The 18,423-nt window shown below is 38.0% G+C and overlaps 1 protein-coding gene across 17 annotated transcripts; it reads left to right on the top strand.

Annotated features, from left to right (window-relative positions):
- The first annotated feature begins 1,032 nt into the window (after positions 1-1,032).
- LOC148167229 (sodium channel protein para-like) lies at positions 1,033-17,907 on the top strand. 17 transcript variants are annotated; one of them, XM_088046980.1, is made up of 31 exons: positions 1,033-1,071; positions 4,264-4,308; positions 5,172-5,348; positions 5,724-5,756; positions 6,908-7,063; positions 7,108-7,313; positions 7,366-7,494; positions 8,107-8,198; positions 8,246-8,458; positions 8,508-8,716; positions 8,761-8,925; positions 8,974-9,213; positions 9,589-9,829; positions 9,933-10,126; positions 10,175-10,268; positions 10,320-10,382; positions 11,265-11,521; positions 11,566-11,739; positions 11,786-11,948; positions 11,992-12,179; positions 12,231-12,435; positions 12,954-13,076; positions 13,122-13,349; positions 13,398-13,837; positions 13,888-14,010; positions 14,056-14,178; positions 14,224-14,418; positions 14,465-14,602; positions 14,652-14,759; positions 14,809-15,384; positions 15,430-17,907. In XM_088046980.1, exons 3-31 carry the CDS (start codon positions 5,202-5,204, stop codon positions 16,231-16,233), a joined length of 6,027 nt encoding a protein of 2,008 aa, XP_087903106.1. In that variant the 5' UTR covers positions 1,033-1,071; positions 4,264-4,308; positions 5,172-5,201; the 3' UTR covers positions 16,234-17,907. The 17 variants fall into 17 exon arrangements, with proteins under 17 accessions (XP_087903106.1, XP_087903102.1, XP_087903104.1 ...); XM_088046976.1 differs by having other exon boundaries at positions 12,231-12,465; XM_088046978.1 differs by having other exon boundaries at positions 11,244-11,521.
- Positions 17,908-18,423: the final 516 nt, after the last annotated feature.

The raw sequence follows: 18,423 nt of genomic DNA, 5'->3' as shown, positions 1-18,423 counted from the left end.
CCGCTTTTCTTTTTGTTTTTCTTGTTCAGTTGGCACCGTCCGTGTTGGCAATCCTGCAAGAGGCTATCGATTTCAAGCCTCAACTTTCAGGAGCGTCAGTTAGGCGATCTGGCGTTAGTATAGTTGGTACCGTCGTCATGACGACGCTTTCCGCAACATTACTGACCATCTGACGTCAGAGGCGTCACAGCGCCAGCTAGTCTCGCAACGCAAGAAGGGTTAAGGATAATTGGAAGAGGCGCAATCGCAAGGACGTGCGTCACAGGTTTGAACTCGAGGCGCCAAAGAGATTATTGAAGGCAAAGAGTGCCTTTAACGTCTAGATTCGCTGTAGTGAAGTCGGGAATAATAGCAGAGATCTTTGAGATTGTGGTAGTTGGTGTAAAAGCAACGAAGGTGGAAAGGACTGGAGGAGTCGTCCTCCGCGCATCCTCCCTAGTCCCTACCCAGTGAGCCTAGTCTACAAGATGGACGGCGCAGCCTAGAAGAAATGGCGAACGCAGCACAAGTTGGAGTAGTGCTGGGGGCGCGAAGACGCGTGTGATCCTTGCACACAACACGACATGCGGCATGCCCCCAGGATTCGATGAACGCGAGTGTCTTCGGCATGTGTTCTGTGTTCGTCGCGACCAGCCTACCGTCGATTCCGCATTGTGTATCACAACTAGCAATAAATGAAGACTAACATCCCACATGATTTTTCAAGGACATACATACAAAATAAACAAAGTTGATGTAAGTAAAGTGGCTTTAGTTCTGGGATTATCTGCTGGTAACTTTGTGGATCATTATTTAATATCGATTTGCTCTGTCGCATAGGGGTGACTGTAAGGCTCGTTCACAATCCCTCTCGAGCTTGTATCACACTTATCAACTAGCACTTAAACCGCTTATTCTTGCCGTCTCTGCAGTGCTTACACTGTTGTTGTTGCCGTTTGTCGTTTGCCGTTACTGATATAGTGCTCAAAATCTTGCTCGTCCTCGTCCTCGTGCTGTCCATGAAACCGCCTTTCGCCAATCTTCAATGTTAGAAACAGTGCCATGTGATTATTCTCACAGACCTCAATGCAGGTGGGTCTTAGCCTTTTACTTTCACTCACTTTCACAATACACTCTTCATTACCCACAACAGTCCTTCAACTCCCCAAACAGACAGCAATACCTTAATTTTCTGACAGAAAATTTACTTGAAATTCAAACATAATCATACTTTATCAAGTCAACAGAGCTAAACTTCTTCAAATAGTTAACATATTCCCGGCGCATCCACCAAAATTGCACTTTCAAAAACTTCGTCTCTTTGGTGCCTTTATCACTGAAACCTGGTCAAATTAATTTGATAAAACCAATAAAAATCTTCAAGGCGCCTCTACCATTCCTTCTAATAAATTCTGTAAATAAATTCTCCGTGCTCAAGTAGTTTTTATTAAAGGCTTCCTCGTTGTCACTTTTCGGCTGTTCCAACTTTCGACATAAAATCGCAAGACCTCATAGAGTCAAGGCGATGAATTTTATGGTTCTGTAAGCACTCAACCATGAGGAAACTTTTTCAGCGCACTTAAAAAAACCGATATTTACGTTCAATAATCATATACTGTCATTATACACCTACAGGATTTATAACACCCTTCACCAATCAATTTAAACTTTCCTAATTTGTCTTGAAACTCTTAATATTTTTCCGATCCTCAGAAATGAACATCGGAGTAATAAATCACCAAGTAATCCTCCATCGCGCTTTAGGCGGGCGAATTTTTCGTGGAAATAAATTGCGAGTAGAATTTAGTTCTGTTATTAACAAATAAAGTGATCACAGGCAACCAAAAATCAATATAATTAAAGGTGACATTCTGAACGAGTAAATTAATTCTAACTTTATTCGATGAGTTTTATGAAGTTTAATAAAAAACTTCCTGGATTATAATCTCAGTTGACACACGTAGAAAATGAGAAGATTAAAATTTAAATTTGAATGTTGGTTTAGGGTGTGTTATTTTTTAACGCCAAATTTGTGGTTTCAAAATATTATTAAAAAATGTGGACACGCCTTGTAGGGTGAAATAAAAGCTTGAAAAGTTGGAATGCTCGAGCGAAATTAGATTTCATTGGACACAAGTACGTTTGGTTTCGTATTACATTTTGATTTCGTAAACAAACCAATTTGTGTATGTTAATATAAGGGCATTCGTGGTTGATAACATTAATAAGCTAATAAGAAACACGTGTTCTGCAATCGTTGAGTTTCATTTATTCAGAAATATATCAAGATAAAAATCTACATAGAAAACGCCGAGTTAGTAGAAACCTGAGAAATTGTCCTGGACAGGTTAACCGCTTTATTTCCTTTAACAGCTTCTTTATAACTTGTAAACAGAATAAACAAATAATGAATACTTAAACAGTTTATTGTACAATAAAAATCAGCGCTTTGCAGTTCCGTGAGAAAATTTCCGAGGCTTGTGAAGAGTGAAGTGTTCTTCTGATTAAATGTTGCACACCCAGCCGAGGTTGCAATTACGAAAATTAATTAATCCAATTTAATCTCATGGCTTTGGAAAAAACTAATCCAATTGTTCTGAGCGTAATGAAATGGTATTGGAATGAAATTACCTTCTATTTTGGTAGACGAAATGTTGACTGATATAATTGAAAATTAAGCCATTGGTCGTAACGTCAGCATAGAAATTAAAAAATCACGAAGGATGAATTATGTACGACACAATTAATTTAATGTTAAAATTATGAACTGAAGCGTGTATTTTTAGTCCAGGACAAAAACGTCACCAGGAACTTTATTTATTGATTTATCAGAATCGAGAGTTCGCTTTTCAGGTATTGTTTAGTTGATGGGAAAAGCCGAACTAACGCGCTATTTATTTAAATAAATCAAAACTGTTTCTGAGCATTCATTTTAAACTTAATGAAGTATAATTATACGCCAGGCTTGACCAGTAAGTAATTGACGTTTATTGGATTTAGCTTGCTGTTCTATTTATAGCCAACAGTTTTGATTAAGTTCGATTAAAATAAATACATGTGCTTGATTTTTAACGAAACTTGGGAAGAACTTTATAAATATATAATACGTTCCTAATGTCACGGTTAGCACTTTTCAAAGTAATCGATTTGTGTTAAATATTTAAGAAACCACCTCAAAATACTTGCACTTGTTTTCTTACGTTGGGTTGTAATAATACAAACAGAAGTAGTATGGATTTGCGGAGTTTCGTGCTGCACGGAAAAATGGTGGAGGCGTCGGGTCCAGCCGATGACCTACTTTAGATTTCCTTTCACAAAAACGATTTTTTAGAACCAAAGAGGCAGTTTAGATTTATATCGCTTCTTGTAGAATTTTTACTTTTGACAATTCCCGTTGTACACGGGGGAATTTTATGTGAGTCATGACTAATCCAAGCAACGTTGAAAGTTGGGGTGAAATGGAATTACACGTCCTAAAGATCCGACAAAATTGGAGTTGTTGGGTCAGAACTGTAAAAATAACTTCTTCAGAGCCTTGGAAAACCGAAATGAAATTAATTTAGCATCTAAATGAAGAGAGCTGAAGCTAGAAATTCATTTTGAGATATTAATTGTGACCTGTTTCTTTGTAGAGGATTTGAGCCCCTTTCTCTTAACATCGATTCCATTCAAGTTTAATTTAATTAATAAACATTGGCTTGAGTGATTCCGCCTTTTCCGGTCCAACAGACCAACAACCTGTTGAGTGTTTTAATACGTGAAAAGGCGTAGTGCCCCCTTCGTGGTTCATTTTAAAATTGTCTAATGCTCACATTATTCACTCTTATTTTTGTGCACGCCAGAGTTTTCTGTGCCATATAAATAAATAATGATATAGAGGGTGTGTTTCATATAACGGAGCGAGGGTCGGTTTTATAGTTTATGTAGATATATGACTTTGGAATTTATTCCAAACATCTCTTATTTTGCCACTCTGAGTGAAAATTGACATAAAATGCAGCCGACTCCTAGAAAGTGAATATTAAAAACCCAACCATTAGTTTTGTGGGAAATCGATCAGACAAATATAATTAGGGAAATGTTGTGGGCAAATTACATTAATTCGAGCTATTACACTGGGAACGGTCGGCATTAATTACACGTAAGAAATTTCATTCATATCCCAAGAACTCAATATTGCGATTAGGTCATGAATTACTCAAATGACAACGACGCACACACCACACTAACACTGATATTGCTAAAGTTGATGCAAACAGTTCCTAACTTGTTTTTTCTTTTCAGGTTAGTAATGTTTTTGGCCCCCAAAGTTGCCCGATTTGATTACGAGTGAGTATAAATGTTGCAACCGCAAATTGCTTATGTTGTATCGATTTTCTTGCAATTAAAACGTTATTGTCACCAAAACTGTTATTAAGTCCTTGGGAAATTTAAGAGGTATGAGTCATTTTTCAAGGAATTTAAATGCATTGATTTTTCCGCTACGATTTATCTTCCGCTTTATAAAAGATTAATGAAGATATGAACAAATCTAGAAGCAAGGTCGCGTGTTTTGTGAAAAAGTAAAACCTGAAACGTAGCCAAAGACTGTTGGCGTCAAGTGAACCTTGGTTTCGCAAAAATAATAGCTTTTGCAAGAACCGTGATGACATTTAGATTGTTTTAGAGTCCTTGGAGCCTATTATTATCATATCACAAAGGATTTATTTCTATTTATATTTACCACCTACATGTTTCCACCCGAAATTATCATCGATTTTCGCCGGAAACTTGACACCATCATCTTAGACCACAATGAACGAATATTATCAAACAAAGCTCTGTCTAAGGTATGAATGCAACCTATCAGCTTCTAGCCTAGAAAAAGATAAACTTAGTAGACTCCACCCTGCTGCTACATTTTCTCCATCTCACTCTCCTTGAGAGGAGAATGGAAGTAATCAATTTTAGTTCCGTCTTTCTCTACACTGCGGATGTACAGTGTGGGAAAAGGATGACCTTCCACGTTAAAAGCTTATGTATGTCGGGAAATGTTTTCACCGAATTCTAGGCTTCCATGAATGAAATCTAAAGACGTCACAAATACATAGTAGGTTGCATAGAAGCCCTAGATTGAGATTGTTGCAACCACTTGGGACTATGTTTGTGATTGTCACAAGCTGCCGCTTATTGCTTTTTTTTGTTGTTTCTAGGGTATCGTGGGGGCCTAGGCGCGAGGAGAAATGTCCGTGGCCTCTGACTTATCGTCCGAGGAGGAGCGCTGCCTATTCCGTCCATTCACACGTGAGTCGCTTGCGGTCATCGAGACTAGAATCACAGAAGAATATGCTAGGAAGAAGGACCTCGAAGCGAAAAGAGCTCAAGGAGAGGTAGATTTTTTTGTAACTTTTCCACTTTCATTTCACCGATAGAAAAATTTACACGACACGAATAATTCACCTGTTTGATTGTGACCAAGGATTGAATTATTGGTGAATTTATGCTGATACACATCTCCCCATTGAGTGCTAAACAGGAATTTAACTAAACCGTGCTTGGAGAGGCATGCTTGAGAAATAAAAAAACGCTTGATCGTTGATTGCACAGTCTCCAAAATTTCGTCCATTTCATCACAATATTGTGGAGGTTGTTATGAGGGTTATGGACAACCTTCATGATGATATTTCACAGTGAAAATCATTGTGATGTAGTGTAGCTAAGCAGTGTTGTGCTTATCGATGTTAAACTATAAACCTTTATTGCAGACTAATTTTGGACGAAGGAAAAAGAAAAAAGATGTAAGATTTACTGATTAAAAATGCTCCAAAGAGTTGCTTTTTAGCCAATTAATGCCTCTGACGATTTTTCAAAATTAAGAGCTGGAACCAACACCAGACAGGCTCACACTACTGTTTCCTCTTTTCCTCTCTTTTCTACATATCGTCAGTTGCATATGCTTCATTTTGTTAATGCTTGATTAGAGTTGAATGCATTTCCACCTTTTGCATTAGGAAATGTGTGCATTAACTAAATTTTACTAGTGATCGCACACTTGACTAAGAACAGAGTTACACCAACACAATATTTTAATCTATAAATGATGAGCACTATTTTTAACTAATCAATTTTTTTGGTTAAAAATAGTCTTTATATTCCATTACACACGGACCATCATGTTAAAGCATGGTTGATATTAGTTGAATGACTGAATTTGCTGGGCCTGCTTTCGTTTTATTTTATTGTTGATCCAGTTTAGGACATAGAGTTCTTAGCTGACGCTTCAGTTCTGACTGGCAAACAGTACACAACTCAACTTTTACACTCTCTATGCTTTTTTTCACCAAGTTTCCGGCACAGAAACTGAGCTTTATTTAGCTTTCCGAATAATATCAAACAAAGTTGCGGCTTGAAAGGGAACGCCGCTTTAATTTACTTTAACTTTCCATCATCCCAGCTTTCTTAAAGAAAAAAAATCATTTCGAAAGAACCGTTGCATCTAATTGTGTTCGAGAAAGAAAACCGAATTATCAGAGTTAACAGGGCTCGCTCTATAACAACGAAACAAAAATATAGAGTTAGAGGAACTTTTGATGAGTTTGTGCCAAACACGACTGACTCACAATCGCATTATGCAGTCTGCACAAGACTTCCCTAGGGGAAGGTGGGCCAAGATGGTTTCACAAATTTTTAGTTTTATTCCATTTAGCCCCACACTTCTTTGCATGCGCTCTGTTGAAATTCTTTCTTTTCACGTCTTTTAACACGACATTTTACAAAGCGGCTCGTCTGGAATTCTGGATAAAATTCTACGAAAATAAATCGCTTGACGCTCACACTTTACATTAATCTTACACAAGACACTGTTGTTAATAATATCGGCCCACTCCAAGCAGTGCATTTCTGGGCAAAACAGGTGTTTTAAAATGTTGACTGACATCTCTGTACACAGATTCGGTATGAGGACGAGGACGAAGATGAAGGCCCCCAACCTGATGCGACTCTGGAACAAGGGTTGCCGCTTCCAACGCGTTTTCAGGGTGGCTTTCCTCCGGAACTGGCCAGTACACCACTCGAAGACATTGACCCTTTTTACAGTAACCAAAGGGTAAGGATTATATCATTCGAATCGGCATTCAATCTGTCTTTCAGACTTTTGTAGTGGTTAGTAAAGGCAAGGACATATTCCGATTTAGCGCCACAAATGCTATGTGGGTACTCGATCCCTTCAATCCAATCCGTCGAGTTGCCATTTATATTCTAGTTCATCCTTTATTTTCCCTTTTCATCATCACCACAATCCTTGTTAATTGTATCCTCATGATTATGCCCACCACACCCACCGTAGAATCAACTGAGTAAGTTTAATGAAAGCTAAGTTTAGATTGGAAATAACTTTATCGGTTTTAGAGTGATATTCACAGGCATCTACACGTTCGAATCAGCTGTGAAGGTGATGGCGAGAGGTTTTATTCTTCAACCGTTCACCTACCTTAGAGATGCATGGAACTGGCTCGACTTCGTAGTCATAGCTTTAGCGTGAGTAGCTTAGACTTAGATAGTACTCTCTAGACTTCAATGATTAATTAGTTCGAGTTTTTTTAAACAATGATACACCCACACTTATAAAACTTTAAGTAATAAAAATTGTAACTAAGCTAGAAGACGCACAAAATCATGCACAATAGGCTAGAACGAACAAGATTTGACAAAACACGTACATTTACACCGTTCAAATATAATTTTATTCTCACTTAAAATTGTACCATCAGGAATTTTTCTTAGTTCTTCTTAACTTTATCCCCGCAGCTAAGTAACGTTTTATCATTGGCTTAAAGATTGTTTGTAATTTTATGCAATTAAAAACGTTCCAAGTGAGTTTATTGTGATGCTATCATTGTATTCATAAGAGTAGAAAATTTCGTAGTTGATCGTTTTGACAATTCTACAATGAGCTAGAGATCGGAAACACTAGACTAGATTAGTTCTGACTCAAGTTAGAAGATAGACTCTTGTAGATCATAGATTGTTTTATATAATAATTTTCTTGCATTTCGAGTAAAACTGTTGTCGTATAATAACAGCTTTTAGTAACACTAGTAGCTACTCTCCTCCATGACGACTGGATGATAAACGTCTGAAATTTTCCAGTTATGTTACCATGGGTATAGACCTTGGAAATCTTGCTGCCTTGAGAACATTTAGGGTACTACGAGCTCTAAAAACCGTCGCCATAGTGCCAGGTAAAATTCCAATTCCTTAGACCGAGACCTAACAATTTTTTTAACAGGTTTGAAGACTATCGTTGGAGCTGTTATAGAATCTGTAAAAAATCTACGAGATGTGATAATTCTAACAATGTTTTCCCTGTCCGTCTTTGCGTTGATAGGTTTACAAATTTATATGGGCGTCCTGACCCAAAAGTGTATCAAACAATTCCCCACAGATGGTTCCTGGGGAAACTTAACAGCCGAGAATTGGGAGCGATTTATGAGCAACGAATGTAAGTCGTCTACCAACCCCAAATAAATATTTAAATACGAAATTCGTAGCTAACTGGTATTACGACGAAGATAAAGGCGAAAGACCGTTGTGTGGGAACGCATCAGGAGCGGGTCAGTGTAAACCCGGATTCATGTGTCTCCAAGGATACGGAGGAAACCCAAACTATGGTTACACCAGTTTCGACAGTTTTGGTTGGGCTTTCCTTTCCGCCTTTAGACTAATGACTCAAGACTACTGGGAGAATTTATACCAACTGGTAACCGTCTCCACAGAGTCGTCATTCTCTAATAATTCTATTAGGTTTTAAGATCGGCCGGACCTTGGCACATGCTCTTTTTCATCGTCATTATCTTCCTGGGTTCGTTCTATTTAGTTAATTTGATTTTGGCTATCGTCGCTATGTCGTACGACGAGCTACAAAAGAAAGCCCAAGATGAGGAGGAAGCGGAGGCAAATGCGATTAGGGTAAATGAGGTGACACAGTTTCATGCATGTATTTATGTGTTTATTTAGGAACAAGAAGAGAAAGCTAAGGCGAAACAAGATAGAGCTGACGCTCGAGCGGACGCCCGAGCGGCGGCACTGGAGGCTGCAGCGCATCATCCTGGTCCAGACGGCGACATGGGTCAAGATATCATTAAATCATCATCAGACTATTCATGTCATAGTTACGAGTTGTTTGTCGGCCAGCCCAATGGACAGGATGATAACAACAAGGAGAAAATCAGCATTCGGTCGGAAGGATTAGATTCCGTGAGTGAACAAAGAAGAATTCCAACTAATCTCAGCAAGATGCGGAAAGTCAGCGCTGTAAGTGTCTTGATATTTATTGAGAGATCGAAATTAGTAAATTGTTGCTTACAAACTACTTCAACTAATGTCTTACAAATAAAGATCATGACAATTATAGTGTCGAGACTCTTTTTCTATTATTTTCCACTTTTGCTTGGCTTGTTTCTTTTCTTTCTTAACCTTGCTGTCACACTATTCACAGCGGTTGCTTTCTGCGGCTGGAATAAGCAATAGTGACTCCGTGAAGAATGACAGAGTCACAGCTTGTTGGGGCACAGTATCGTGCTTTGTTTGAAGTTTTTTGTCATCAATGTGTAGAGTTTGTTCCATATTCAGGCTAGTCTCAGTCTGCCTGGGTCTCCCTTCAATCTCCGAAGAGGTTCCCGAGGAAGTCACCAATTCACCTTACGGAACACAAGACGCATGGCGCCTCCTCCTGGTGATCGCAAACCTCTGGTCTTGTCGACTTACCTTGATGCCCAAGAACACCTACCATACGCCGATGACTCCAACGCAGTAACACCTATGAGCGAAGAAAACGGCGTCATGGTCGTACCCATGTATTACGCCAGTCTTGGTACGTATCTTATCATCACTTCACTGACAACATGTAATTATTGAGACTCCCTCTCTATAATTACCGCTTTTGCGATCATATTAACCTGACTAACTAACTTAAGGATCACGTCATTCATCGTACACTTCACATGCTTCACGGATGTCATACACTTCTCATGGAGATTTATTAGGCGGTTTGGGAAGCAATGGGAAAGTAATGACGAAAGAAAGTCAACTGAGGTGCCGATCTAAAAGAAATGGTCCGACACCTAGTCCTTACATGGAAATGGGAAATAAAACACACAGAGGAGACTACGTAAGTTTTATACAAAAAGAAACCAGAAAGTTAACTCTGTTGAAACAGGATGGTCCAACTGGGCATTTCGGTGACTCAAAAGGGAAGCAATTAGACAATCCTTTCATTGATAGCAATCAGCGGCAAACTGTAGATATGAAAGGTAATTTTCAAAATGGAATTCGAACGATATGAATTAACTTGGTTTTTCTAGATGTAATGGTCTTGAACGACATCATCGAACAAGCGGCAGTGAGTGGCGGCAGCGACCGTGGAGGTAATTTTTATATTTTTTTACCCCCAAAACTACATTCCCCACAAAAACCTCAACACACCATCGCAATTTGCTTGATTAGTAACACTAGCAACCGCACATTTTGTCATCATAACATGTGTTGCTAGACCATTCAAACTAATACCTATTTATATTTACTACATTTGTACAATGGAGGAAATGTTAACAAGAAATTTTACTAGGTAAATAAGCTACATATTTTACATTGATAATAATCAGTTTGGCACTTTTTATTCCATTTTGTATAAAAGCACCCTTAAATTTTTTACCTAGCTAGACATCATGCCTATTACCCCTTAATTGTTTCAAGGTTTAAACAGGCTATCAACACCAAAACAGTTAAGGAGTGAACTTCATCAACTTCATTAGCTAATTAGATTTTGTGTGTTGAAATCATTTAGTTAGAAGCATAACTGCTGTATTGGCTAAAGCCGAAGTTTGCTATTTATCGGCATGAGCTTCTAGTAAACACTTACTAGAACACGTATTAGCATTTATTGTTCTTAACCGAAATTTGCGAAAGCAATTTTCGATGGTGTTGCCCAACATTACTCCAGCGGTTCTCAGCCTCTCAGCAAATAGTAACACAGCTTAAAGACAAATTTTAGGCTGTAGTTACATTATTTAAAAAGATTTTTTTATTATAACGTTTGCTTTGTGGTTGGAAACTGCTGCCCCACGGTACCGTGAGAAAATTTCCGCCGTATTTATGCTTTTAAAAGCGGCGATGACAACACTGACTTAACCAGCGGTTAAGAACGGCAGTCGCACTATTGCATTGCACAAAACCTCTTTTCCCAAAAAAGAGTGTGTCAATTATATTTATACTAATATTTCGTACAGTTTCTGTTTATTATTTCTCAGCTAATGAGAACGAAGAGGACGAGCCAACAGTAAAAGAACGTGTTCTTGAATATACACTAAGAATCATAGATATCTTTTGCGTGTGGGATTGTTGCCAATGTTGGGTGACAATCAAGGACTTCATAGCCCTGATTGTGTTTGATCCCTTCGTCGAATTGTTCATTACTCTCTGCATCGTCGTGAACACACTCTTCATGGCTTTGGATCACCACGACATGGATCCAGACTTGGAGAGAGCGCTCAAAAGTGGAAATTATGTATGTTTCCTTCCACTTATTTCCAATCTAATCTTAATTTTTAGTTCTTCACTGCAACGTTCATGATTGAAGCTACGATGAAATTAGTCGCAATGAGTCCAAAATACTACTTCCAAGAGGGTTGGAATATTTTTGATTTTATAATTGTGGCGTTGTCGTTGTTAGAACTTGGTCTTGAAGGCGTTCAAGGATTGTCAGTCTTGCGTTCTTTTCGATTGGTAAAAAAACACTTTCTAATGATTTTAATAAAACTGCGGGTTTTAGTTACGAGTCTTCAAATTGGCGAAATCTTGGCCGACTTTAAATTTACTTATTTCCATCATGGGTAGAACCATGGGGGCGTTAGGAAATCTGACTTTCGTCTTGTGTATTATCATATTTATCTTCGCAGTCATGGGTATGCAGTTATTTGGAAAGAATTACACAGGTAATAAAATCATTTTTGTGCTTTTCTAACTCGACTGTTGTAGACAATGTTGACCGCTTCCCTGACCACGAACTTCCAAGATGGAACTTCACGGATTTTATGCATTCCTTTATGATAGTCTTTAGAGTGTTATGCGGGGAATGGATAGAATCAATGTGGGACTGTATGCTAGTGGGTGATGTGTCTTGCATTCCATTCTTCCTCGCCACTGTGGTTATTGGAAATCTTGTGGTACGTGCACATCGGTGGTAGAAAATTTTTCTTCAGTTAACATTCTTGTAGGTTCTTAACCTTTTCTTAGCTTTGCTTTTGAGCAACTTTGGATCTTCAAGTTTGTCAGCGCCCACGGCCGATAACGACACGAACAAGATAGCAGAGGCCTTTGTCAGAATCGCTCGTTTTACCAGGTGGACAAAAACTAACGTTTTACATATCGCAAAACTGGTCCGATTCAAGCTCACCAACCAAATATCCGACCAGCCGTCAGGTGAGGGACCGTCCAACAGTTGGAACCAAGGTTTTTATCCAACAATCTGATAGCTCGCTGGTTTTGCTTGCTATACAATTGTAGTGCTTATTTTGAGCAAATTATCATTTCGCATGTCGACTTTAGATGGCGAAATTTTAACAAAATAAAAACGGTTTGCGTTGCTCCTAGTAAGTGTTCCTTCAATACTTCTTGCACATTCATCGACTCCATCTAAAGTGGTTAGTCACACATAACACTACTGTCAAAACTTTAAGTAGCAATACGAAACACTAACGTAGTCAACAGAGGTCAAAACTTATCAAAAATTATTTTAGTTTGCAGATAGAAATTCTCTTTTTGTTTGCATGTGGACATGTTACTTTGACTCACAAGGTCGTAAATTAGCAAGCAGTTTATTTTTGCTTTCGACAGAGGGAGACAGATCTAGTTAGACGAATTTATGTTTATTCCAACTGTTCAAAAACCAACATATCGTTTTTAATGTGACTTATTTTACATTGATAATATAATTTTAGATGTGAGGGATGGTGGTTTGGACATATCCACAGATGAAATTCTGGCGGATGGTATGATAAAAAAGAGCCCAAAAGATCGGCTTGAGGTAACAATAGGCACAGGCATGGATTTAACAGTGCATGGTACGTACAAACTTTCGAAATCTTCGTTTTTTTACGGCCTTCCAGGTGATCCTAAACGCGGTAAAAATAACATCAACAAGAGCAAAACGATGGGAAATTCAATTCTCGAACACAGATTCATTGGACATTTAGATGATGACGAAATTAGCAATAAATCATATGGAAGCCACATAAATAGGTTTAAAGAAGACAGTCATAAAGGAAGCATTGATATGTTGGATGAACACGAAGAAAAAAGAGACGCGAGCAAAGAAGAACTAGGCATTGAAGATGGTTAATTACAATCAATAAAAGTCATCAATAATTACGATTTTTTTACAGAAATGGAAGACGATCGATACGACAGTGAAAGACCTCTGACTGACATTATCGTAGTAGCAAACGCGGAAGACATTATTTTGGATGAATACGCCGCTGATTGCTTTCCAGACACGTGTTACAAAAAGTTTCCATTTTTGGCTGGCGATGAGGATTCTCCATTCTGGCAAGGCTGGGGAAATCTCCGTTCTAAAACGTTTCGTCTTATAGAAAATAAATATTTTGAAACCGCAGTCATTACGATGATTTTACTCAGCAGTATGGCGCTGGCGTTGGAGGATGTTTATCTACAGCAAAGACCGATCTTACAGGATATTCTGTATTACATGGACAGAATATTCACGGTGATATTCTTCTTTGAAATGTTAATCAAGTGGTTAGCTTTAGGGTTTCAAAAATACTTTACAAATGCATGGTGCTGGTTAGACTTTGTAATCGTTATGGTAAGTATTGTCAGAAGAAGCTTTCAACAAATAATTTTGAACGATTTTAGGTGTCACTAATTAACTTTATTGCCTCTTTATGTGGTGCTGGTGGAATTCAAGCTTTTAAAACTATGAGAACTTTGCGAGCTCTAAGACCACTTCGTGCGATGTCACGAATGCAAGGAATGAGGGTAAGAACGAAATCTTCCAGTTCTTTCAAAGACTTTTGCTTTCAGGTTGTTGTAAATGCGTTGGTTCAAGCCATACCATCTATCTTCAATGTATTGCTAGTGTGCTTAATCTTTTGGTTAATTTTTGCTATAATGGGTGTACAGTTGTTTGCTGGTAAATATTTTAAGGTAAGTTGATAATAAAATTCAACACTTTTTAACATTGGAAAATAGTGCGTAGATGCGAATAAAACGACGCTGAGCTATGAAATTATTCCCGATTATAACGCGTGCATAGCTGAAAACTACACTTGGGAAAATTCTCGGATGAATTTCGACCACGTCGGGAAAGCGTATCTTTGCCTGTTTCAGGTTGCCACGTTCAAAGGCTGGATTCAAATTATGAATGACGCCATAGATTCTAGAGATGTATGTTTCATAGTTTTGTTTGACCAATTTAACACCTTTTTTGCAGATAAATAAACAGCCCATAAGAGAAACTAATATTTACATGTACTTATATTTCGTATTTTTTATAATATTCGGATCGTTTTTTACACTAAATCTATTTATTGGTGTCATCATTGACAATTTTAATGAACAGAAGAAAAAGGTTTGTGGTTATTACTGTGGTTCAGAGGACTTCAATTCGGTTTTTGTAGGGTGGTGATTCACTTGCTCTCATGATGACGGACGCTCAGAAGAAGTACTACAACGCTATGAAGAAAATGGGATCTAAGAAACCGATGAAAGCAATTCCGAGACCAAGGGTGAGTCTTTATTTTTATCGCCCCTTAAAAAACGTTCTGTTTTTCTTAGTGGAGACCACAAGCTATCGTTTTCGAAATAGTATCAGACAAAAAGTTCGATATGATAATCATGTTGTTTATTGGACTGAACATGCTAACAATGACAATGGATCATTATCAACAAGAAGAAACCTTTACGAAGATCCTCGACTCGCTCAACATGATTTTCATCGTTATTTTTAGTACCGAGTGCCTCATGAAAATCTTTGCGTTACGATATCATTATTTTACGGAGCCCTGGAACTTATTTGATACCGTGGTCGTAATATTCTCCATCCTGAGTTTGGTTCTTAGTGATATAATCGAAAAATATTTTGTATCACCGACATTATTGAGAGTAGTACGTGTAGCAAAAGTAGGAAGGGTTTTACGATTGGTGAAGGGAGCAAAAGGCATCCGTACACTGCTTTTCGCATTAGCCATGTCACTGCCTGCACTGTTCAACATCTGTTTATTGTTGTTCTTGGTCATGTTCATCTTTGCTATCTTCGGAATGTCGTTCTTCATGCACGTAAAGGATAAAAGCGGATTGGATGATGTCTACAACTTCAAGACGTTCGGACAGTCTATGATTCTTCTATTTCAGGTAAAGATGTGTGAAATGCGACACAAATAATTCCGTGTGTTGTAGATGTCAACTTCTGCAGGTTGGGATGGAGTGTTAGATGGTATTATAAATGAAGAGGACTGTAAGTTGCCGAACAATGAGATAGGAGAGACTGGAAACTGTGGGAATTCAACGATTGGTATCGCATTTCTCCTTAGTTATCTCGTGATTTCGTTTCTCATCGTCATCAACATGTACATCGCTGTGATTTTGGAAAATTACTCGCAAGCTACGGAAGATGTACAAGAAGGTTTGACCGATGACGATTACGATATGTACTACGAGATTTGGCAGCAGTTCGATCCCGATGGCACACAGTATATCCGTTATGATCAAGTTTCGGACTTGTTCGACGTGTTAGAGCCTCCTTTGCAAATCCACAAACCCAACAAATACAAAATATACTCTATGGACATTCCTATTTGCAAGGGTGACCTCATGTTTTGTGTAGATATCTTAGACGCGCTAACTAAAGACTTTTTTGCCCGAAAAGGCAACGAAATTGAGGAAACTGCAGAACTCAGTGAAGTGCAACCACGACAAAACGAACCTGGTTACGAACAAGTGAGTTCAACGTTATTCCGGCAACGCGAAGAATATTGTGCAAGACTGATCCAAAACGCGTGGCGGAAATACAGAGAGCGCAGTGGTGGTGCTCCCGTTTCTGAGCAATCAACAGAAGACATCACCGGGGAGGGAGATGGGGAGGTAGAAGCCCATCAGACTGCCGTTTTGGTGGAAAGTGACGGGTTTGTGACCAAAAATGGGCACAAAGTAGTGTTACATAGTCGTACACCCAGCATCAGCTCCAAGTCCGCGGAAGTCTGAGACTGGCCCCGCCCCTCCTCGATCTCGCCATAGCTGGATCGACGATGAGATTGTATGTTTTTTTATCTCGGCCGCATTCCAGACACTCCATTCTTACATACATCGAATTCCGTATTCTACTCAAAGCTGCGACATTTGCGACTGGATACTTCCGAGATAAAAACTCACATGGACTAAGTTTGTGCTGTGTAGTTTGATGGAGAAGGTATCGTATACTAAGTGTCAACTGCTTTTGCTGCTCATATCGCTATTATCGATACTCAAGTAACTATAGCATTTAAATCTACAACCATCCAGGTCATAGTTGTATGAACAGTAAATCCACGGCTAGTTCTTTGTTGAATTTTTGATTGTAACTAACTAGCAACGATGTCCCAGCATTTGTTGTTTGGAGAAACCGAAAATTCCACACATAACTCGTCTTTCATAAAAAACAGTTGATGTAAACTTTATACACATTTTGTTTTCTGTCCAGAATCCTGTTAATTCGAACAACTACTGTTTACCACTATCGTTTCGAATTGACGGGATCACCAATTAACTCAACTATTGTAAAACTAGGAGTAAAATCCTGTACATAATCGTTACAAACTAACAACCAAATAGAATAAAGCTTGAAAGACTCTGCACGCAGATCTTCTCAAGCTTAAGTATCCTGAGTCCATTAGCCTTAAAACAAGTAAAGTTAACACGTATATAAACTTTTGAGAGCAACCGTTCCCAAGTCGCTCCCAAAAACATTAGCAACGCCAATTTACCGTTTTGTTTTTAGGATAATGATTCAGGTGTGGCACCGAGAGGAATTCAGAGAAAAGTGCATACTTTTGATTTGAAATTTCTTTTTAACACTAGTAAACATGCACAAATCGTCAAAACAAAAACATGCCTTTTTTTCTCGAATCAGTTTTATATTCTAAATGGGCCCGAGTCAAGGAACAATAAATAAAAATTTTAAAGTGAACTGTTTTAAAGTTATATCAGTTGTTTATAAAATTATGGTGCTTTCTTCAATTGCTAATCTTCAAGCTATCTTCACATGCTACATGGACCGCTAAGGGAGGGGCAATGGGTTGAATTTGCAAAAATATACACAAATTTTGTATGCCTGATTGTAAATTTGTATGTGTGACATTTTTATGTTTTTTTAAAGAGCAATATAGCACTTTTGTAACTATTTTTGACATGTGCTTCAATACGATTAGCGATTAATTTTAAGGTAAGCATTTTGATGATGGTACGGTTTGTACAATTTGCGTGCTAGTTAAATTTTAGTTAAATCATGGCTGGACCATCTTTCCGACATTACCATCATTTTAAAATGCGAAGAAAAAATGTCACGCATACGCTACACTTTTATTCGAAACAAATTGCAAATATAAAACAGTTAAAGACTGTCGTTCTTAGTTAAGCTGTTATGTTTTGTTAATTATTAATTCATTAGATAATTATTATTGTTAAAATTTTATATGAATAATACGGAATTGGTTAGTGTTTGTTTGACGTGGTTATGCAATTTTATTAATCATTGTCTAGTATTGTCATCACTATAATCTTTCTTGGTCCCTACTGTTATTCCCAGACAGTACATTCCGTGGACACTACGATATTCAACCTGCTGGTATCAGGCCTTAAATTTCTTGTACAGTTCTAGCCATGAATAAACTTTTCCTTACACACTTTCGTTATTATTTCGCCTAACAGCTCATTCAAACACTCACCATTAACGGAGACACAAAGTGATAAAAAATATATTTATATGAGCCACAAATTTATCTAGCTGCTTTTTACATTTCAAAATTCAATGAACCAATGTAAGATAATCGGTGGAACTGCATCTGTTTTTATAGGTACCACAGTTTAAAACGCGCACACATTGTTATTGTGAAATACGTTTCTCAATACACTGTTTGCAGTTCAAAGTTAGATCAAATAAAGGCCAACAAAACCGTTCCAAAATCATATTCTTTGCACTATTCATTTTATTACTGTTTATAGTGTGTCCACGTTTTTTTATCGTCATCTAATATATTTTTTCGCACACACTTCATGCTTATTATGTTTACACTGGTTGTTTGTATTAACTTGAAAAAATCAAAGGGTGCACAGTAGAAACTAGAAATAGGAAAATTGTGCAGAAATTAGAACAGCAATCCTCAGTTTTTTCAATAATACAAACAGCCGGTGACACAT

The sequence above is a fragment of the Gnatocerus cornutus genome, chromosome 10 (assembly GCF_029298725.1).
Source record: "Gnatocerus cornutus isolate USDA-ARS CGAHR chromosome 10, icGnaCorn1.1, whole genome shotgun sequence".
NCBI lineage: Eukaryota > Metazoa > Arthropoda > Insecta > Coleoptera > Tenebrionidae > Gnatocerus > Gnatocerus cornutus.
This window is presented reverse-complemented; position numbering and strand designations above follow the sequence as displayed.